This window comes from Emydura macquarii, unplaced genomic scaffold (genome assembly GCF_026122565.2).
Source record: "Emydura macquarii macquarii isolate MOO-44397 ecotype Brisbane River unplaced genomic scaffold, CSIRO-AGI_Emac_v2 contig_2964, whole genome shotgun sequence".
NCBI lineage: Eukaryota > Metazoa > Chordata > Testudines > Chelidae > Emydura > Emydura macquarii.
Window position 1 is genome coordinate 1 of NW_027133101.1, and position 21,968 is coordinate 21,968.

The 21,968-nt window shown below is 53.2% G+C and overlaps 2 protein-coding genes across 2 annotated transcripts; one reads left to right on the top strand and one right to left on the bottom strand.

The window, feature by feature from the left end:
- Positions 1-69: 69 nt before the first annotated feature.
- Positions 70-7,853, top strand: LOC137167690 (killer cell lectin-like receptor subfamily F member 1; the record flags this gene model as incomplete). The annotated part of the gene is made up of 6 exons (XM_067569937.1): positions 70-135; positions 1,012-1,017; positions 2,403-2,492; positions 4,892-5,046; positions 5,654-5,766; positions 7,730-7,853. Coding segments are annotated over 6 exons (554 nt in total), but the record flags the coding sequence as incomplete, so codon positions are not given.
- Positions 7,854-12,459: 4,606 nt separating this feature from the next.
- Positions 12,460-18,537, bottom strand: LOC137167688 (C-type lectin domain family 2 member B-like). The gene is made up of 5 exons (XM_067569936.1): positions 17,827-18,537; positions 16,799-16,903; positions 15,373-15,560; positions 14,551-14,654; positions 12,460-12,737 (listed from the first exon to the last, which is right to left on the bottom strand). The coding sequence occupies exons 1-5, from the start codon at positions 17,930-17,932 to the stop codon at positions 12,587-12,589; spliced, it is 654 nt and encodes a 217-aa protein (XP_067426037.1). The 5' UTR covers positions 17,933-18,537; the 3' UTR covers positions 12,460-12,586.
- Positions 18,538-21,968: the final 3,431 nt, after the last annotated feature.

Sequence of the window (21,968 nt, forward strand, 5' to 3'; positions counted from 1 at the left end):
ACAGAATAAAACAAGGACTCTCTATCGAGTCCCATTTAATTACTCTATAGACATACTGTGACTCTTGAGTCTCGTGTGAAGGACAAACCAGAGGAACACTGGAGAATAATGAAACTGTTAGAAATAACCAAACAGGTTGTCCCGGGGGTGGACTGGGAAGATGGAACTCTTTATTGCCTGCTTGTTCCATATTAATTGGCTCCTGGGGACAAAAACATGGTGGTAGCCACTCCCTGACCCCATTGTGTAATTTGTTTAACGGTTAGGTTTCCGCGCAATGTGACTGTACCAAATTATACATATATTTACTCTATTGAACATTATTAAACCAAAACACCCTTACAACACTATTACCCTTATACCATTTCCACAACTATCACCCTTCAACAATTCCACAACTTCCAACTGTTCAATTGTCCTTAACCCTTATAGTATTAGTTCTTACAAAAGCTACCTTTAACCCCTCTCCTTTCCCTAAATCACCTACCCCTGCATTCAGTTAACCGTATCTTAGCTTCATTTTATTATTTTTTGCTGCCATAGCTTTAACACTTCACCAGCAACGTAGTTCTGTGACTTCAAACTTTTCATTCTTTCACTTAGAGTGCTGGGTTTTTGTTTTTTTTTAACTCAGCCACTGTTTTTACTGAGCTGCATTGTTAAGATGGCATATTGTGCGTGTAAAACCTGAGCCACCAAGCACGATTTTTACAACACAGCTATCTTAGTCTGTGCTTTGTGAAAAACTTTTTACATTCAAAGTGAATCCAAATTTCCCTTCACGAAAATTTCAGAAAAACAAAAGTGCAAGGGGGGGTGAGGTTAAAAACAACCAATTAGTCCTGTGAAATCAGGCTAATAGCAGCAACATTTCTTAACCTTACAACTGCGACTTTAACCCTTAGCTCTTAAACAAGAAGAAAAGTGACAGAGGAGGGGGGGAGGGCGAGAGCAGAGAGAGACTTAGGAAAAAGGAAAATCTAAGCCAAAAAAAGGTACAGAAAGCAACAGAAATCAGTGGGGCCCCTTGGAAACCTGCACCCCTAACCCTCTATCCTGGCTCTGCGAGAAGAGTGGGAGTTGCTGCCACAGCCACCAGAGTGAAACTGGGGTGTTAGCAAGCCTTGCCAGCCATCCCAAGGCTGTGCTCCAGGATTTTTCTGATACCATTTTTTGCTGATTTACCAGCTCCTCCAGATGAAATTGGCTGTCCCTGTTTTGACGGACGGTGGGGCCCTCTTCTCCGTCCGATTGGGGACCAGCAGGAATTTGGATACCAGACCAGCGGAGAAGATCCGCTTTGGGGGGGCATTAGGAACAGTCACGATAGGACAAACAGTGTTATTGTGACTGAGTTTATTCTCATAGGCTGGTGGGAGGGGGGCACAGGGACTAGATGGAAGGGAAGGATAAAGAAGGGACGGAGTAACAGAAGTTTGCTTTAAGGCGTCTACTTGACCCTTCAGGGCCAAGTTCTCTGACTTAACACAGTTAAAATCTTCCATATGGCTCTCAGCCATTCTAACCGCAAGCACACTGTGATGATTAACTGTGCCCTGCTCCTCCGGGATTTGTTGCAAGATTTTAACCGGGCTTCTAAGACTTGTAACCCAGACAAGCTCTCCCAGAGAACCTGTACCAAAATAGCCTTTCCCTTATCCTGGGAAAACCTGGATGGGAGGAAGGCTTCCACCCACCCCTGGATGACTGGCCAGTCCTGACGTCCCCTGGGAGGCACCCCTGCCTTCCCTACCGTAAAGGGCGCATCCAACATACCCATATACATGGTGAGGACTGGTGATCAGGCACATCTCTCTCCTGGGATCCTGTTTGTGATGCCAGATGTTAGAAATAACCAAACAGGTTGTCCCAGGGATGGATTGGGGAGACAGAACCCTTTATTGCCTGCTCGTTCCACCTCCATACCTCAAGGGGGGTTGCTTTACAATTCTTTTATCCATAACAGTATGTAAATGTATACATTTCCAGCAACTCCCCATAGATCCTGATTTGGTTACACTGACACCTATAAAATGAATATTAACAACGACATGATGAATATAATTATACCCGCCCTTGTTTGTTGTTTACAGGATTATTGCAGAGCGCAGGTACATTACCTTGTAACTTACTAACATTCTTTAAGGTATACAGTATGCAAGGGAGGGAAAGAGGACAACGCTCTGTTCCCACCAAAGGCTTGAACAGAAGGGAGAATAGTTATTTGTTAGTCTCATTCCTTGCGCAAATGGCCAGGAAGGGAGGGAAAGAAGAGAGGTAACAGACTCTAGCTAGAATTCACACCAATTAACAGAAACAAGGTTCTGCTTGTGCCATGACCCCATTCCCTGTAGCTTAGGCCTGATCATTTGTCCAGCTTTTAACTCTTTACTCTCCTACAGTTAGTAGCACTGAATGCAGCTCCTGCCTGGAGAATTTCCGGTCTCGCCTGAAACCAATTCTATGTGAACCCCACAATGGCAGCTTGGCAGGTAACCCAGCTCCTGCTGTCTCAGAAACATGAGTTGCTCTCCCTGGAAAAGTTTGCAGGACTCGCGCTGTGACTGAAAACCTGGTCACCGAGTTAAAGGGACACTGTCAGCTTCAAATACAATGGACAGATTCTCATTCACACTAAGGTCCCGACTCCCTTTATTTATATCACTCCAGCATTGCATTCCCTGCTGTTCAAAAACCATGAGTCAGGGCCTCAAAAATCATGAGATGTTAGAAAAATAATACTTTGAGGTTTGGGTTGTTGTGGCGTATTTTTGTTTGTTTGTTTTGGGGATTTTTTTTGTTATTCACTTTCTGGTGTCTGAGGTTCGAATTAAAGTCTTATTTTCAAGCTTTTCTCCCCAATCCCCTCTTCCCTTTTTTAAAAAAACAAACCAAACTTCTCACTTAATCACCTGACTCCACAAGTTGGGGCTTCAAGGAAAAACACCAAAAATCATAAGCCTTGTGATAAATATATGAGAGTCGGAAACACGGGCAGCAAAAAGGAGGCTAAATGTGGGAGAAAATGTTGTCTCTGGGGATTTTTTTATTATTATTATTTCAACCAAAAACTGGAAATTTTCAAGTGAACATTTTCTGCAGTGATTTTTCATTCCTGGATCGAAGGGATTTTTTTGGTCAATTAAAGTGGCCAAAATTTTTTCAATCAACTCTACACGTAACTACAGTGGGAAAACAATATTCAACCCGCAGGGTGATTTTTAAATTGCTGGGTGCCTTTTATTGCTTTAGACATAGCAGCGATGGGCTATACATCCCAAGAACCTCTGTCTTCTTTCATTTCAGCAATCCTAGTTGGTGAGTACAAGTTCAATGCTGAGGGTGCCTGTCACAGTACCAATATAATGGTTATTTTACTCTTTCCATGGCATCCTTCTCCTCTTTACTTCCACCTGTTTCGAATGGGAGCTCTTTGGGGATTGTCTTACTATGTGTATGTGCAGCACCTTGCACCCTGGGGCCATGATCCATGACTGGAGCCGCTCATTGACAGTGTAACACTAGTTATTGCTTTGTATACAGCCCAGTCCTGCCCGCTGAGGTAAAAATAAATAACTAAATAAATAACCCCAGTTCCTGCTCAAAGGCACTTACAATCTAAGTACAACAAATAATAAACCTCAGCTGTTTGTGCAGAGAAGCAGCAGTGACATCTAGTGGTCAGAGTAATTCCCATTGCTGGGGTACAGGCAATTTTAACAACTGTGTAATAATAACACAACTGCTACAGAGGTTAGATCCCAAAGTGCTTTACAAACCACGTAGTCCTTATGGGAATCATTTCCCCCACTACTGAAATGCATCCACCTCTGGGGTGAAACTCAACAGCTGTTTAGCAGCACACAAGACTGGAGACGATGTCTTAGGGGAAGGGTTAAAGCAGAATCCCCTCGCCCATTGGAATTGCAGGGGGCATTTGAGGGAGGCAAACTGCAGCCCCCCCAAACTGTAATCTGAACAGACTCAGATCTCCACCATTAAAGAAGCATCATGGGATTTGTAATGACCATAATGGGACGTTACTTTTAACTCCCAGCTAATCCTGACACTAGCAGTGGTACAGCACCCCCCACTGGCCAGGTTGGGTCTCTGGGTTCACTTCTGCCTTAGGCAGTGATATCCCTTCTTCTCTGTCACCCGTATTGTCTGTTTCAACACTGAGGTTCATTTGAGGTCTCCCATCGGGGCACAGGCTGAGCCTGTCTCCGTTCAGCTTTTATAAGCTGACATGGTCAAATCCCAGAGATTCCCAGCCAGTGATTCCTGCACTGAGCCCAGAACTTGTGACTAAGCTGGAGCAGATCTTTAGTAAGAGAACAACCGTGTAAAAACTTCAAGTGAATTCTCGCCTCTCTGGCCTCCCAGCTCAGTCAGCACAACGCAGTCCAGACCTACAGCGTGTCCTGTTGTGAGTACTGACCCCTGAGAAAAGCCCTCGCTGGTACATTGAGTCTGAAGGCTCTTTCCATGCCTGTAGGAGAAAACGTAAGCAATATCTCGGACTAGAGCTGATACCCTGCAAACCTAGCTCATGAAAAATATGAAAAGAAATACAAGTTTGATGTCCTTTGAAGGACGTAGAAAAGCGAAAGTTCTTTCCCTCTTTTCTAGTGGGGGGGGGGGAATGTTGAATGTTTATTTCCCCTCCAACACTGAATGAAATCCTCCCTCTCCCCCCAAAAAAATCAGTATTTCTATTTTGAGTCCCATCCCGCCATCAAAAAATGAAAAATTTCAGCCAAACTAAAAACTTTCATTTTGATCAACATGGCATTTCCCATTAAAAATCAGCTTTGAACAGGAGTTTTCAGCCAGCCGGAGTTTGAGTTTTCAGAATTAACAACACCTTTGTTCCCATCTCTCTCGCCAGAGGGCTCCGGGTGCAAACTCTGCCCCAGGGACTGGCAGCTGCATGGGGACAAGTGCTACTGGCTGTCTAAAGAGCGTAAAGCCTGGACTCGGAGCCATGAGGACTGCTCGCGGAAGAGCTCTCGCATGCTGGTGATCCAGAACCAGGAGGAGATGGTAACACAAACTATAGGATCATAAACCTCCAGCTGGAGAGAGACAGGAGTCACTGAGCACAGTCCCAGTGCAGCGGGGTTTATATCCAGCCTGCCTCAACCCCCTCTGCCTCATTTCTCCTTATCCCCCAGTTAATCAAACGCCCACTGGGGTGTTTTCTCCCCTTCTCAGAGTCTGGCTTATGAACACAGAGTTCAGAACAAGAACACCACAGATTTTACAGCCCTGATGTCCCTTCCCAGCTGCTCCTGCAGCCTTTGCACCCCTAAGGGCTGCTCTTGTAGCTCCACCCGGCCTTTACCTCTCAGTCTAGGGGCGCCTAGTCACAGGTGAGACTGAACCCAGGACCCCCTTAAAGAGCCAGCTCAGCCTGTGACCCCCAGGCCTGGTACTGGTGTTACCATATCTGCACAGAGAGAGCCACATTTCCTGCCCTTACCCTGGGACTCTGCCCCCCCAGGGGAGAGGGTGAATTAGCTCAGGTGCAGGTGGGTTCTCTGCCTAGCATCACGGGCAGAGCCACTGTAGCCAAAAGCAGGTATCGAACGGAAGCGCTCAGGGAATTCTAGCCTGTTATAGCACATTCACCCCACTTTGCACTTCCCAGGATTTCATACAGGATGTGATACGAGGAGAAAGCTACGTCTGGATTGGACTTAAGGTGACACTCCGGCAGGGGACGTGGACCTGGGTGGACGGGTCCCCGTTAGACCCAGCGCGGTGAGTACTGCCTGATGCGTACTGTTGGACAGGTGTTTGGGGAAAGCTCCACTGTGTGACTTGCTGATGTTCAATGTACAACGTCTGTCTAAGGCCTGGCCTACACTGAAAAGTTTTACCAGCCTAGCTCCGTTGGTTAAAGGTATTTCTGCTGCGCCAGCAAAGGCCTTAGTGTAGCTGCCCCTGCACCTACACCGAGGGGAGAAGCTGTCCCGTCGGCATAGGTAGAGTCTTCAGTGCAGCGCTGTCAATGTAGCCAGTCTTAGTCTGAGCCTCTCTCACGGTGTTTTTAAATAGGCTCCATACCGCACAGGAGGCATTTTATGCTTGTGACAGCTGTTTAATTCCCATCCAACAAGCGTCCTCCTGCTCATGGGGTTCCCCTTTTTGAAGTTAAATGTTACTGTTCTGGGCTTGTTCAATATTTCTCTCTCCCCCTCCCCCCACTGCACCGGGACGCTAAATGTGCCCTTAAGGGTTAACTATACACTAACTAACTATGAAAACCACTATCTACACTATATAAAACACGTAACTATTTAAACTATTAACTAACTATATGGAGATTGCTACTTGTGATTGAGCAAGGGGCAGGCCTTCCACTGACCGGCACGGGCGGAAAGAAGGAACTGGGGGACACGGGGTTGGCAGTGCCCTATATACCACACTATGAGCACGGTACTCCAGGGGGCGCAGGAGCTGACCCACGGGAGTTGCTAGGGGAAGAGAAGCTTCCGGAGACTCATGCACAGGGCGCACACTCACCTATATTGGAATGCATATGAGCAATCACTCGAAGAGAGAATGTAATTTACACTGGGGTGGCTATTACCAGGCCATTCAGCTCTATTCACCCCCTGTGCTCCACTGAGGATAAAGCAAGAATCCTCTCTCCCTGTGCAGTGCCAGGACTAGCTGCTTCAAGAAGCCGCCAGGGAGGGGGTCTAGAAATTTTCTCTGCAACATGCACCGAAGTGACATTTAGTCCTTCTGCTCCAGTTATTTAAGTTATGTAGCCCAGTGGAACAGCATCAACAGCAGAGACTAAGGGACCCCCCGTCCACCTCAGACTATCCTATAGCTCAGAGTTAGCAACTGCTGCTCTAGGAGGGGGGAGACCCCTGTGCAAATCCCTTCGCTGCAGGCACAAGGGGGCGTTGAACTGGGGTCTCCCACTTTCCAGGCAAGTAACTTAGAGCCCAGTGGTCAGGGGACTAGGGAGCGCTTGCTCTTCCTGGCTGTTTTGTGTGCGATGGCCTGTGGGGCCCAATCTGTTTAGTGCCCTTTGCGCATGCCTGTCGGATCAGGGCCCCCAGGCAGTGGAAGGCCTGTCTGCCACTGGCTCCTGCAGCACACTGGGACGTAGGCAGCCAGAGGGAGGCAGCAGCGCAGATGGTGAGAGGCACGTAGCAAACCTTTACTCTGCAAACGTAGGCACTGAGCAAGTTAGGCACCTTCAGGGTTGATGGCTGCTCAGCTGGGTTTTGTGAATCCCAGGGGGACGTGAGTCTGGGCGGCAGGTGCCTAAAGTGGCCTGTTAGAGGGACTGAAGAACCTGTGAATCCAGCCCTCACTGTGCATCTGGAGAAGCCCTCAGGCTCCCTGCAGCCGTCCCTTACGCCGGTCACAGGGTGCAGGTTTCCTCTCACCCAGGAGACTCAGACTTGGTTTCAAAGGAAAGCTGAGAGGCTGGAGCGCAAGGTGGCTGCTTCCAACCAGCCAGTAGCAGGTCACCAGCCCCACGAGATTCAGCCTTGTTGGTTCCTTGCCAGAGACCCCCCAACTCATCTCACATGCTGGGATGTCATCTCAGCTGAAGCTCCGCAGGAACGTTACAGAGATGAAGGGCACCACCAGAGCCAAGCTTCCCCTTAGAGAAGGAAGCTCAAGAAAAATATCATCTCTGGGTCTTTGACAAGGGAAGGGAAGCACAATGACAGCAACTTTCTCTTTACTTCTGCAGCTTCTCAGTCTCGGGCCCTGCGGAAGGGAACCGCTGCGGGCGGCTAAAAGGCACCCAGATTCAGTCTGAGATATGTGGTTTTGAGCTCAAATGGATCTGCCAGAAAGAAGCTGCCATGATATAAACCGTGGGACAAAGGAGCCGTATTCGTGTCTCTGTAATGCAAAGTACCTGCCTTTAGTTTCCTGGGGCAAGAGCCTGGCTTTAGACAGAGCTCCAGCCAGGGCAGAGCGTAACCTCAGGAGCTCTGGGACTCAGCTACACCTTCAGCTCACATTTCCTCCCCTCGTTCCTTCTCACTGGGTTGGGGCAGTGGATTGTAATTTATAGGTCCCCTAACCTGCAGTACGTTGCTATGCTGTGCTTTCCAGGGGCATCCTGGGCTGTGAGGCACCTTGTTACCACCTGCGCCTAGCATGGAGCCTTTTCTGTGCCTGCCATGGGTCAGCTCCGCCCCTCCACTGGGGACACACACACTCTCCTCTAGGCCACACATGCCCAGCTGTCATTGCAGACCGGCGATAGGCCCACCCCAACACTCAGACCTGCTGAGCATCCCCCGGGCGAGTCCAGGCACTGGGCAATGGGACACTCACACTATTCACCCATCTGCCGCTTCCAACAGCACAGGACTCTCCAAATTTACAAGTTCCAGCTCAGAGCACGGCTCTGCTGAATTCCCAGGCCTTAGATTGGTTCAGAGTGAAAGCAAGTCAAAGCTGACTAAAAAAAAATACAGAGATCCAAGCAGCGGCCACTAGAAACACCAGAAACAATGGCTTACATATAAGATAAAATCACAACACGTATTCCGGAGCCTAGATTTAATTCAGAGGATTTTCTCACGTCTAAGCAAGCACTGCTCCCCCTAAACCCTTGCAGCATTTTACAGTCAGTCAGACTGTGACCCGTCTTTCATGAGACAAGCACACTGCCAGTTTGCCTAGATGAAGCATGCAGCTGTTTCTTTGCACTCCATGACACACCAGACCAATCCTTCGTCTTTATTCTTAAACAGGACACGCCCCTGCGGTTTGTGTCTTCCTGGAGGTTTCCTCTTTGTCAGATTTCCCAATCTCTCAATTCACACCTGGGTCAGCGTGCCTGCAGATAGGCATCCAGCATGAGACGTACAACACACAGCTGGCTGGATGAGGAGATCAGTGTCAGTTACCTCCTGTCTGCAAGGAACATTTCTGAGGGTAGCACCTCCTGGTGACCTGCCTTAACCCCAGGATATTAAAGACACAACTGTCAGTATCGATACTGAACTCCTGTCGTGGAAAAGAATCACACTGCTACATTTTAGAGTTGGATCGGGCACAGCTTTAATTGTGACACACACAATCACATAACCATAGCTATGGGGAATACTATAGCCATAGTGAAAACCCAAGTGGCTATAAGGAAAGTCAAGCAGCATGTCTGGATGCTGGGCAAATGTACTTCACCTGGCTACCAGATACAAAAGACTTATATAGGGGTTGCTTAGGTTCATTTACATGTTGATTGCATAGTGGAATTTGATTAACAGTTTATACTTAACAGGAAAGACAATCACAATGCACAGTGGGGCACACCAGACGCCCTCACAGGAACGCTCAATGAGTCACTTGAGTATACAAGGTAGTTTTCAGGGACCCTGGCTAACACCCGAAGATGGGTGGTTACACAATACCTGTTCAAATGCTAATTTGTACGGAGTGAGTTTCTATGGGGCCAGTAAGACAAAGGGGGGGCAGGTACTGGTACTTATCAAAACAAGTGAAGTCTGTTCATAGACTTCGAAAGGCTTAAAACAGAGAACGTGCATCTGGGGCGTGGTTCAGAGACCTCTTGTGGAGTTTTAGCATTTTTATCCTAATTTCAGTTGAGGCATTCTGTTAATGGTTTAGCCTGGGCCTTTGTTTCAGTTTCAGGCTACAACTTCAGGCCAGGCCTTCCATGACCAGTTTCAGACCAGGCATTCTATTAATCAATTTTATGATTAATTCTTTGATTCCACATTCCTTACATGTTCTCCGTACAGGGGGCTCACGGTACAGATCTCACATGCACCCTTTGGTGAACTACCATGTGGAGATCAGTCTCGGGTGATCCCTGTAAAACCCTCTGTGCCCCCTGCCATTTGACACCAAGGGCTCTCTGGGTCTCACACACCTCGGTCCCCAAACCCCCTCTGGGCTGGCTCAGCAAGGCGGGAACTGGAGCCAGGGCCCTGCTATCGTGCTGTCTGCAGTGTCCTGAGAGCAAGGACCAGCCCAGGGCAGAGTGCTGGGAAGCAAAGTACAAACCCCGAAGTGTTTGCAAGATCTAGACTGAGATTTCACCATCGGTGATCAAGTGCAAACTCCTCGGATCCTGTAACAGCCTAACCCGGGACACACAGTCCCTGTGGTGTTCAGATCTGTCTCGCCAGCCAGGTGAGCCGCTTTTGTGATAGAAGGCCCCTTATACCTAGACTTACCTGTCCTTTACACTTACAGCAACGTTCAGGTTACCCCCAATCCCAAAGATCCAATCACTTACCCCAGGTCGACTGCACCTTAGATCTCACACCAAAGACAGACAATGCTTGTAGCCAATCTTATAATAAACGCTATGAAGATTTATTTAAAGGATTTGTTATTGACAAAGTGATTGTTGTTCAAGCTGGTAAACAGATCTACACACACAAGTTACAATCTTCAGTTTCTAAGGTAATGGACGTTTCTCTAACAAGCTCCATGTGTCCTTTAGGGCTAACCCACGCTAAGCAGTTGGGATCTTGCTTACAGCTAGAAACAACTTGCTTCTCCCCCCAACCTCCCCGGCACATCCAAGCAGTGCAGAGGTAGATACGGTTCCTTCTTGTTAGGGGTTTGTATCCCACCTCCTGCCTTGTGCTCTGAGCTGTTGGAGATCAGCACTTCACATGCGTTAATGCCACTCTGCTCTGGTGTTACAGTCACAGGTGCCCAACACACACACTCCAACATCACCTTACAACGTGGGATACGGGTGTCAAAACCGAGATTAATCCTGCCGCAGCTCACACACATTCAATACAGGCTAAGCACGTTCCTATGATTCTAACAGCTACTTTGGCACATGGGTGAGCCAGCCTGATCCCAGCTGTGTGTTTCTGTGACCCATGGAGCCACAGGGATATTGTCATGAGCTGGCACCTGGTCTGCCTCTGTCACACCTACCCACTCCCTGCCCCCTTCTAACCCAGTGTTAATCAACCTTTTAAGCAGAAAGTACCCGTAACTTCTGAACATTTTAATAAGTATCTCACCACTCAATTTTCCATAGGATTTTATATTTACAGACTAATGGGATCCAGATGTTGGAAGAAGGGCTGAGTATATAAGGCCGTGATATGACAGATGTCAGATCTAGCGTGGGTAGCCTTACCACCTTTACACCAGGGGTGCGCAGCTCAAGTATGTAGCTGGGCTAGAGGTGATGTTGGCCGAAGCTAGGAGGCCTTCCCCAGCATTGGCACGCCGCCAATATAAAGTGTCGTACCAAATTTTATGCCATAGATTTGAGAGGAGGAAGGGGTGAGAGAGAGACAGGAAAAGTGGGGAACTGGTCAAATCTGGGGCTGTCATAGCTGTAAATGTCACTGTTCAGCTAGAGCCGTGAAACTGACAAGTTCTCTGGGCACTGGGCTGTGAGCCAGGGACGGGGGCTGCCACCTGGGCAAGTTGCAGCAGCTGCCAGCCCGGGAGGTGGGCGACTGCCACCTAAGCTGAGCTGGGGCAGAAGAGGCTTCCCCACCGGCTGGGACCCAGGGATGGGGGCAGGCAGCTGCTTCCTGTCTTCAAGCTGGGGCGCTGGAGGCTGTCCCTCAGTTTGGAGCCGGGGCACGGGTGGCTGCCACCCAGCTGCGAGCCCAGCTCATGGCTCCCTTTCACTGTGTTTTTCCCTGGGTACCCCCTTGCTTGTGTCTCGCATACCACAGGCTGAGGAACTATGTTCTAACCCACCTGGCGCCAGGCAGGGACTGAGCAGACACCTCTCCCCTTACGCCTACCTACCAAGACTTGGGCAGCTCACATTCCAGGGTGCAAGCCAGGTCAGCGAGGGGCCCTCATCTCTGCCCTGCACCCGGGGGTGCCTTACACTGCCTTGCTGAAGTATCTCCCACCTGAGACCCCCCAAAACAGCCTTCCAGCATGTAAGCCACGCCCTGAGTGTGTGACTGCAGCCTGCCAGTCACACTTGGGTTTTTACCAGCCTTGGTTAGTGACCCTAACACACTTCCAGTCCTGGATTTCCCCCCAAAAATGTATGTTCTATACTGCCCAACCCTCTCCTGGACAGTCCAGAGATATTACGGCTGTTTTTCCTTTAAAGCAGCAAATACACAACAGCTTACACCACAAATGGAGTTACCCAAACAATTGAATGTAAACCCTCTGGAACGCATTAAACAAAACAAAACAAAACAAAGGAGGATTTTCAGTGAGTAGGAGCAGAGGCAATAAAGAAAGATCAGGCACTTTCTAGCACTACAACAAACTATGCTGATTCACCAACAGTTTTCTAAAGTAAAAAGCTTTCCTGGGGTGGTGCTAGGACAGTGAAAGTTGAGGCTGGCATCGTGGCTCTTTCCTTAGGCAGAGTCCCTGGTCCAGCTGAGGCTGGGCTGGAAAGGCTGATTTGAGCAGTTTTACTGGCAGAGGAAAGAGGTAGCAGAGGTGGGTGTGCAAAATGTGCAAATGGCTTTTCTAGTTTTCACCCAAAGCAACCGTGTTCTGCCCAGGGATGCTCAACCCATTCCCTGCTCTTCTGGAATGGATCAGACGGGATGTTGAAGAGAGATCACTGGCAGGTGTTTCCAGGACTAGTCCTAGAATACTCTTCTTATGAGCCCCCATCCGCAGCTGGCTCCTTTGCTTTTGTGAACACATCGGGTTTGGTGCAGATCCAGTATCTGTCACTGGCGCATAGCGAGCTGCTGACCCCATCCTGATCGTCCAGATACGCGCAGTCACCTCTCTCTCCTATCAGGAACCTGCAAAACAGAAGCCACAGATCAGCCGGCAGGTAGGAGTTGGCAGGGCCAAAAAAGGGTCTAAGATCAGCTGGCCTCCAGTTGCTGGGTGGATCTCTTAACCCCAGGTCCTGCCCCCAAACCCCCAACTGGGTTTGGAGAGGCCCCTGCAGGCCCAACCCACCCAAACTGCCCCAGGGGGAGGTTCCAGGCGAGTGTCAGCAAAGTGAGGAGCAGCAGTAACACCACACAGAAGAGCTGGGTGCAGGACACCCTGGGCAGTTCACATCAGCTGTCAGGGCAGACTGGGCTGGGGAGGGCTGGATTGAAATGCCAGCAGCGCAGAGACTGCAGCACAATCCCAGCAGCCATGGTGTGACCCCAGCCATTCACGCAGCACCTCCCCTGAGAGCTGGAGGCCAGCGAGTCAGACCTGGGAACAGGGCAGGATCCAGGCAATCCAAGGCCACAGGCAAATTCTGCACCCTCACCCCAGGTTCCACCTTGGCTACACAACAGCCACATGCCGCTCTGCGAGAAGGCCCAGCACCACTCCTTGGGCAGGCTGGGATCTCCCCTTCCCCAGATCACCAGGCTCTGGCTCCAGGTGGGCTGGGATCTGTCCCAGAAAGGAGCCCCATCTGAGCAGATCGGTGTGGGTGGGGGTGGGGGGACACGACACCACCATCAGCCCAGCAGAGCTCTGATGGGCAATGATACAGAACCTTCTGCTGGGCTGGGCCCCCACAGGGCAGCAGATTTCAGGGTTAACACCCCACTGAGATGCATGGAGCAGTGCCCCCCTCAGTGCTACTGTCTCCGGCTTTCGGCAGACTCAGGCAGGCATCGCTGGGTCTGGGGAAGGCAGGGCGGGTTTCAGAGCCCAAAAGCCCACACAGCTATTTCAGCCCCGTAGCACAAGCTCGAGTCTGTAGCCCCAGCTCTGAGGCTCGCTGTCGTGGGTGGTTTTGCAGTGTAGACGTGCGGTGAGTGCTCAGGACATTAACAAGATGGCTGCAGTGTTGACAGGCTCCTGCTAGCTCTGCTTGGCTGAGTGGCACACATAGCCGTGTGGCTGTTGTGGCACAGGTGGGGCTGGCGTTAGCCATTCGGTCTTTGAACCTAGGGCCCGGGCAGGATTGGCTGCCCAAACTGGCACCTGTGCACACCACCACACTGCTAGCTGTGCCTGTCTGCCCGGGCTGGGGGCACGGTACCAGGCACAGTGCAGACAGACCCTCCCCCCTAGCAGCCTGGCTAACAGACGCCCCGTGACGCAATCACAAAGCCAGGCTGCTGCCTACATCGGGGCATTCTGGCTGGAAGACGTGACAGTATTTGACTGGGATCAAACAACAGGTCATCCACTGACCAGCTTCCTCAGCCTCCTCTGGGCCCATTTCCCAGCTTCTCACCAACCACAAAGGGCTTTTTTATAAAATGCCGTTCAGCTGTAACACACCAGAACAGCCACAGTGGGTCAGAGCAATGGTCCATCCAGCCCAGTGATGTCCAGTCTGCAGACACCGGCCAGTGCTACATGCTTCAGAGGGAATGAACAGAACAGAACAGGGCAATTATCGAGTGATCCATCCCCTGTCGTCCAGTCCCAGCTTCTGGCAGTCAGAGGTTTAGGGACACCCAGAGCATGGGGTTGTGTCTCTGAAGACTGGGCTAATAGGACCTGGCAGACCTGTCCTCCATGACCTGAGCTAATTCTTGTTTGACCCAGTTATACTTTGGCCGTCACAACACCCCCCCGCAACAAGTCCCACAGCCTGCAGACACCGGGGACCCACAGCCCGGGAATTCATAGAGAGGGAGAGAGACTCACGAGTGGTTGAATTCGGTGCCATTGGCCCATTTCCAGGGCTGCCCCGGGTCCCTCCGGAGGCCGATCCAATGGTCATATTTCCCTTTGTGGCGCACCATGAAATCCTACAAACAGCAGAGGGAGAGGCGGGGTCAGAGCCCGGACCCTGCTGCTGCCCCAGGCTCTGGGCAGGGAATCCCAGTCCTACACTGACGGGCTGTTTCCAGGGAGTGGCTGGGGATTTTCTTCTCCCTCTGGCACAGCTCTGGGTAATTCAGTATTAACCCTCCCACTCCAAACAGCTCCCAGCACCCCAATTTCCTCTGGGCTGGGGCAGCTGTTGGGTGCTGTTGGGGCTAAGCTGTTCCCTCCTCCCCCTGCATGCAAGGTCGCGTTGTGTGCAAAAGCCTCCCCTCACAGAGCAGCTGAGCGCCTCTCACCATCGCAGGGGAAGGGGAGAGACAATCTGAATAGGGGATGCTGGGAGAGGCCAGGACTGAGCAAAGACGCCCTCCCCCTTCCCCATCCTCAGCCAGGAGGGGACAGGCCAAGAGGAGCCAGGGGCTGCTTTTCCCCTATACAGGAGCAGCAGTGGCTGTGTCAAACTGTCTTCTCGGTCCCCCTCCAGCCCAACAGGCCAGGAGACACCTGAGCCAGCCCAGTCCCAGAGGGGGACAGTCTCCCTGTCGAAAGGGTGATCCCTGCGGTACATTGCCTCTGGCCTCACAGCATGAGGTGGGGGGGGTCACAGCTACTCCTCAACTGGCAGGGGCAGAGCCCAGCTCCTACTGCAGCAGCAGCCACTGAGCCAAGGCACAGTCCATTGCAACTAGCGTCTCTTACCATGTGCTGCCCGGTGTCGATCCCAGCCAGGGAGGCACCCAGTGAAGAGCAGTGTTTCTGGCTGGAGGCCCAGTGCCCTTCGCCCTCTGAGAAGTAGTAGCATTTCCCTCGGTATCCGATCCAGCCGTCCGGGCACGCAGGGCCAGCAGGGGGGCCCAGATCAGCTGACAGACGCTCACATCTCTGCACTGAGAATGAGACAGTAACATGATGTGAGAGCAGGACCTGCAGCCCGGCCGTGAGCAGAACACGGGGAAATTAGCCCCGGCGCCCCAGGCTTCTGAGACTCCTTGAACCAATGCCAGGTGCTGGGGGCGTGAGGGAGCCAGGAGCACACTGGGAATCCAGCCCCAGAGGGGGGTTACCTGACCCTGGTCTCACTCTCTCAAGGTCACATTCAGTAGGGATGCAGCTGACAAACAGCCCCAGGTTCAGGGGTGGCCAACCAGTCAGAGACAAAGAGCTGAAAAATGGCTATAGAGCCACATTTACCTTACCCTCCGCCGAACATTCGCACTGATCCATCAATTTCAGCAGCAGCCGCTTTTGTAGGAGCAAAGAGCCACATGTGGCTCGCGAGCCATGGGTCGCCCACCCCTGCCCTAGTTGGAGCCCAGCACAGAGAGCTGGGCCCAGGCTCAGTGCTACAACAGGTGGTGGGCAGGGAGCTGCAGAGGGAGGGGACGATTCTCAGGGGGCCAATAATTAATGGGTAAGAGGGTAGGAGGACAGAGGTACCTAATGCAGAGAGACCAGGAGTCAACCCCATCTCCCAAACCCTCCTGGGGAGCCACTGATCACATTCCAGGACAACAGCTAAATCCCAGCCCCGACAGTCTTACAGCCCCCCCGTCCCCAGGCTATGGCAGATACAGCCGGGGTCACGTTCCCACGAACAGTCACCCTCTGAACTAGCCGCGCTGTCTGGGCAGGCGGGGAAGCCAATAGCGCTACGGGGCCCTGCCCGGCCGAGGTGGCTCCATGGTGGGTTTCTGCACTGCGGTGATGGAGGTGTCTGTGCTGCGTTCCACGGCTCAGTGCAGTCACTGCAGCAAAGCACCTGCCAGCCCGGCCGGGGGCATGACCCGGAGAGGCAGGAAGGCCAGGCTGGTGCCTCAGGGTGACACGCTGCAGGCAAAGGGCCCAGCTCACTGCAGCCCTGCACCTTGCCCCGTCAGTCACTGTGCATGGGAACAAGTGACTGTGCCTGGGACACGCCAATAGCCACTGGGACCCAACGTGCTCAGAGATCTGCTGGGGGAACGAACGTGAGTCAGATCGTCCTGACACAGAGCCCAGGTGCAGGGGCTGTGAGGGGCAGGAGGAGGGTCTTGGAGGAACATCCCCCAGGAATCCTCTGTCCCAGGGGCAGGCAGGCCAGGAGAGACGCAACTGGGAGAGGGGGCGGGGAGGGCTGAGAACTCACCTGCCAGGACAATAACAGCAACGAGGAGAGCTGAGGACACGAGGGCAACTGCGAGGACAATTGAACATTTCTTGTAGTTACGTTTCCTGCCGTTACTGTGAGTGGCTGAAAGAGAAAGACCCGTTAGCCAGGGCTGCAAGGTCCCATCTTACTGACGGCCCCAGGGCTGGAGCTGCTCTAGAACAGTGGTTACCCACCTGGGGGGTGAGATCCCCTTGGGGGGGCACCAAAGTTTCCAGGGGGTCCCTGAGGCTTCAGTAATATTGACATCATTTAACCCCCCCAAGCTCCACAGCAGCCTTGAGCTTTGCGCTGGCTGGAGCAGAAGAGCAGCTCCCCTCCCCCCCACCCCAGCCCCATACCTGCCAGAGAGGAGCAGCCCCATGCCGGTGGGGGCCTGGAGAAGCCCTGGCCAACCCGTCACAGCCTGCCTCCATTATCCTCAGTCCATGAGGGACAGGAAGAGGCAGAGCCAGACGGGGCACATGGTGGCAGCTGTGCCAGGGAAGGCTGAGCTTCTTGCTCAGGTAAGAGTAATTTTTTATTTAGTGCTATCATTGTGTGTGTTTACAGGGGTTTTACCCAGTGTTAACTAGTGGGGCTTTCACTGCAAAAAGGTTGGGAACCACACACTGCCTGAGAACATGCAGCATCCTGTTGATTGCTGCTTCCCTCAGACGCTCTGGGAGAAGAGCCGGGGGCCAGGCAGGCTGGGGCTGGGGGAACAGTCCCCCTTTCCCCTCAGTCCGGTGCCCTCCCCTGGGCACTCCCAGCCACGCTGGCACCAGGCCTGGTGAGCTCCGGGGTACAGAGATAAGGAGCCCAAGAGGCACCTGCCCAGCCCGGCTGTGTGCACCAGACAGCAGCTGTGAGCCAGGGACCGGTGCCCTGAGAGCCCCTGGCACTGATCCAGTCCCTGCTGCCCACAGACGGGGGTCGGGCACTTGTTGCTGCCACTGAGAGCATGGCCCCATCTGGGGCAGTGTCAGTGTCTCTCCAGCCTGTTCCAGCCAGCGACGCCCCATTACCTGGCTCCCCTCCACTCTCCAGGTCTCCGTTGCCACTAACAGGCTTCCGTAGCGGCACTTGGATCCCAGTCTCTTGGCGGTCAGTGGACTCAGTTCCTGACCCCATCGTCTCTCTCAGCCACACTCAGGCTAAGACGCTGCTGCCGGTGCTGGGCTGGGATCGGCTCCTCTCTGTCTGAGTCCCGTTGCCCTGCAGCAAAGCCAGGCAGGTGCAGAGGTGCTGGCTCCGGCTCACTCCCGGCTCCGGACTCCCACCCGCAGATCTGGAAGCGGACGGACAGTGGGGGGAGGGGTTGGTTTGTGGCGTCTCGCTCCCGGCCCAGCAGCCCAACCCCGGCCAGCGGCGGCGCCATCATGATTAAACCCCTTCAACGCCACCGGGTCCCTCCGCCCCCGACGGGCTCCAGAGACCTGCCCCGCTACGGAAACCGCCCGCCCGGGACACGCACCCACGGGGGTGGGGGGGGACCCCCAGAAACAAACGTGATCAGGGGGATCATGAGGGCGCCCCCCACGCGTGATGTGGGCTCTGACGGACCGGAGCACCCCCGGGAGGCCCGGCCAGAGCCCCGGGCCCGACCCCGCCGCACGCTGGGCCCGGGAGAGCGGCTCAGGCCGCGGCAGGAGCAGCCGGCGACCAAACGGGACCCGCCGGCCCCCGAGGGCTCCGCTCGCTGCGCTGCCAAGGCCGCCCGCGTCCCTCCGGCAGCGCCCGGCTCGGCTCGGCTCGGCCCCTCGGCTCTCCCCGCTCTGGCCCGGCCCCGCCCGCTAGTCCAGGAGCCGTCTTGAACCAAGTTCACCAGGCGATGGGGGGGGGAGGGGATGCAGCGGGCGCCGAGCACCGGCGAACCCGGCCCCCCACCCTGCAGCCAACCCGCAGCGCCTGAGCTGAGCCCCGACCCGTGCTCCCAGCCCCAGCCCGGGGGACGCGGACGCGGTTCGGGGTCGGGTATGAGAAGCTCGGGGCGCACCGAGCCCGCAGGGGACAGACCAGACCGGCCCGACCCCAGCTCCCGCCAGCCCGGGGCAGCTCCGCAACGACCGCGGCAGCGCCGCTTCCCCGAGCGTTCGGCGGGGATCGGCTCTGCGCGTGGCAGCCGGCCCCGTCCTGTCCGCTCAGCTCCCGGCGCGCGGCCGCCGCTACACACACCCCTCAAGCGTCCGCGTCAATGGCTCCGCCCCGAGTCCAGCCCAGCCACTCAGGACAGGTCTCGCCTCACCCCCTCAGTCCTGATTGGTGAGTCTCTGCTGGGCCCGCCCATGTCTACAAAGCACCGCAAGACACTTCCGCGGTAAAACTTTCCAACCTGTAACTGCGGTTTTGGGTAAAACAGTGTGGGCAGCGCTATGGGGGCGGGGAGACGCTCTCTCCCGCTGACGTAACAGGGTTTAAGCCGGCAAACTGCACAAACTTCACAAACAAATCAACCAACACAAAAAGCAAACCAAATCAACCCCCTCCCCCTCCAACAGGCTGTGTTCACACGGAGAGGGCTAACTCGGAGTAGTGCGCTAGTAGAGGTCAGATCTGGGTTTTCTTACCCTGCTGTACCTACTCCAGGAACGCCAGAACCTCAGCCTGGAGTGTACCTGGACAAGTGACAGGTTAAAGCCACCAGGGCCTTGTCTCCACTAGAGTCTTGCACCCCATCGCCTTCTGTGATGAGATGACTGGCTCTGCGGATGGGGGGAAGCCGTGGATGTGATGTACCTTGATGCTCTTGCCAGCTCTGGGTTGGATGAATGGACCATAAACTGGCTGGATGATCCGGCTCATCAGCTGGTGATCAAATAACTGCTCAGTGTCTAGTTGGCAGCCCTATGAAGGCCAGTTTTGTTCCACATCTTCATTAATGATCTGCAGCATGGGATGGATTGAACACGCACTCAGCAAGTGTGCGGATGACACTAACTGGGGTAGGGGGAGTGGTAGATATGCTGGAGGGCAGGGATAGGATACAGAGTGACCTAGACGAATTGGAGGATTGGGACAAAAGAAATCTGATGAGGTTCAACAAGGACAAGTGCAGAGTTCTGCACTTAGCACAGAAGAATCCCATGCACAGCTACAGACTGGGGGCCAACTGGCTAAGCAGTAGTTCTGCAGAAAAAGACCTGGGGGTTACAATGGACAAAAAGTTGGATAGGAGTCAGCAGTGTGCCCTTACTGCCAAGAAGGCTAACGGCATATTGGGCTGCATGGGTAGGAGCATTGCCAGCAGATGGAGGGAAGTGATTATTCCCTTCTATTTAACACTAATGAGGCCACATCTGGAGTAGTGTGTCAGTTTTGGGCCCCCACTACAGGAAGGATGTGGACAAACTGGAGAGAGTCCAGCAGACAGCAACAAAAATGATGAGGGGGCTGGAGCACAAGACTTATGAGGAGAGACTGAGGGAACTGAGCTTATTCAGTCTGCAGTAGAGAAGAGTGACGGGGGATTTGATAGTGGCCTTTACCTGAAAGGGTGTTCCAGGGAGGATGTAGTTAGGCTGTTCTCAGTGGTGACAGGTGACAGAACAAGGAGCAATGGTCTCAAGTTGCAGTGGGGGAGGTCTAGGTTGGATATTAGTAAAAACGCTTTCCCTACACGGGTGGTGAAGCACTGGAATGGGTTACCTAGGGAGGTGGTGGAATTTCCATCCTGAGAGGTTTTTAAGGCCAGGCTCGACACAGCCCTGGCTGGGATGATTTAGTTGGTGATGGTCCTGCTTTGAGCAGCAGGTGGGACTAGATCAGCAGTTCCCAAACTTTTTAAATGGAGCCCCTCACACTGTGGACTTTTCTGTAACAATTGCACCCCACCTTCTCCAGAACCTCCCCCCTCCTTCAGAAAAAAACCTAGGGCCTACATATATATCAATCAATAACAACAGCTGTACAACCCGGGCAAGTGGGGGAGGGTGCGGGGCTCCCCAGGGTGCATGGCTGTGGCTGCTGCTTGTCCCATGTGGAGCCAGCTGTATTGAGGAATAGGGGGAGGGGGCTGTTCAGCCAGTGCATCAAGACACTCACAGAGGGAGGGTGGGGTGTCTACCCTGCCCGGGCCACACCTCACTGGCTGGGGTAGGGTTTGTCCGGTGAAGTGGGCGCTGGGGGCGAGGAGCCAGGAGCAAGGTGTCTCTGCCCTGGCTTCCCGTTCCCAGTCTTCACCCCAGGTGTGCGGGACCTGCCCTCCATCCAGCCTGCAGGAGGGGCAATAAAATAAAGCACCTCCACACTCTACGCCCCCAAAGCCCATTTGCCCCCAGCCATGCTCCTGGCCCTGCCTGAGGACCGGGGACACTCCCTGTGCCTGCCCGACCCTCCAGATCCTTCACCCAGGCACAGCTCAGCTGCTGCCCCCCGGCTCACTCTGCTGCCTGCTCAGCTGAACCCCTGAGCCGCCAGGACTCTCCCTTGGGTTCCTGCACATGTGAATCCCAGCCCCCCTCCTCATCATCCCTCCCTGTAACATCCTGTCCCCATTAGCCCCCCTCATGCAGCAAGCACGATAAATCTGTCAAATACAATACACAGCACCATCTATAGACCTTAGTCACTAGTGCAATCAGCATAAATACAAATTACTAGATGTATTATTGTTTTTCCCCAAAAAACTTTGCACCCCCTATGCCCTCTCTCACACTCCCCTAACCCCCTAGTTTGTGAATCGCTGGACTAGATGACCTCCTGAGATCCCTTCCAACCCTCATCTTCTATGAAGAAGTTCGCTATCTCGGTGTAAACACACGTTTGCAGTGCAGACAATGCCTGGGAGACTCCTACCTCCAGCCCATCACATCTGGTTGAGCTAGAATTATTTGCAGCACTGAAGAGCCGCTGACTGACAGAGATTAAACACACACAATAGTTTTATCTTTGTTCACTGACAGCCTCTGTCTAGTCAGTTTCACTGTGGTCACTTTCACTGCTGTCCCCAAAACAGCATTCACCCCACCTTTGGCAGCTGTGCACTGCTTCAGGAAAATAAAATCAGTCATGTCTTCCCCCTCCCCCATCTCTATTCTTAGAGACCTGATCATCTTTATTTATACCTCTGTACCGCTCTAACTAGTGCTTCATATACATCCCCAAGGGAAGGGGGGCAAATGAGTGCACCCCACCCTCAAAGACAGTGACCTGGGAGTGACCTCGACAT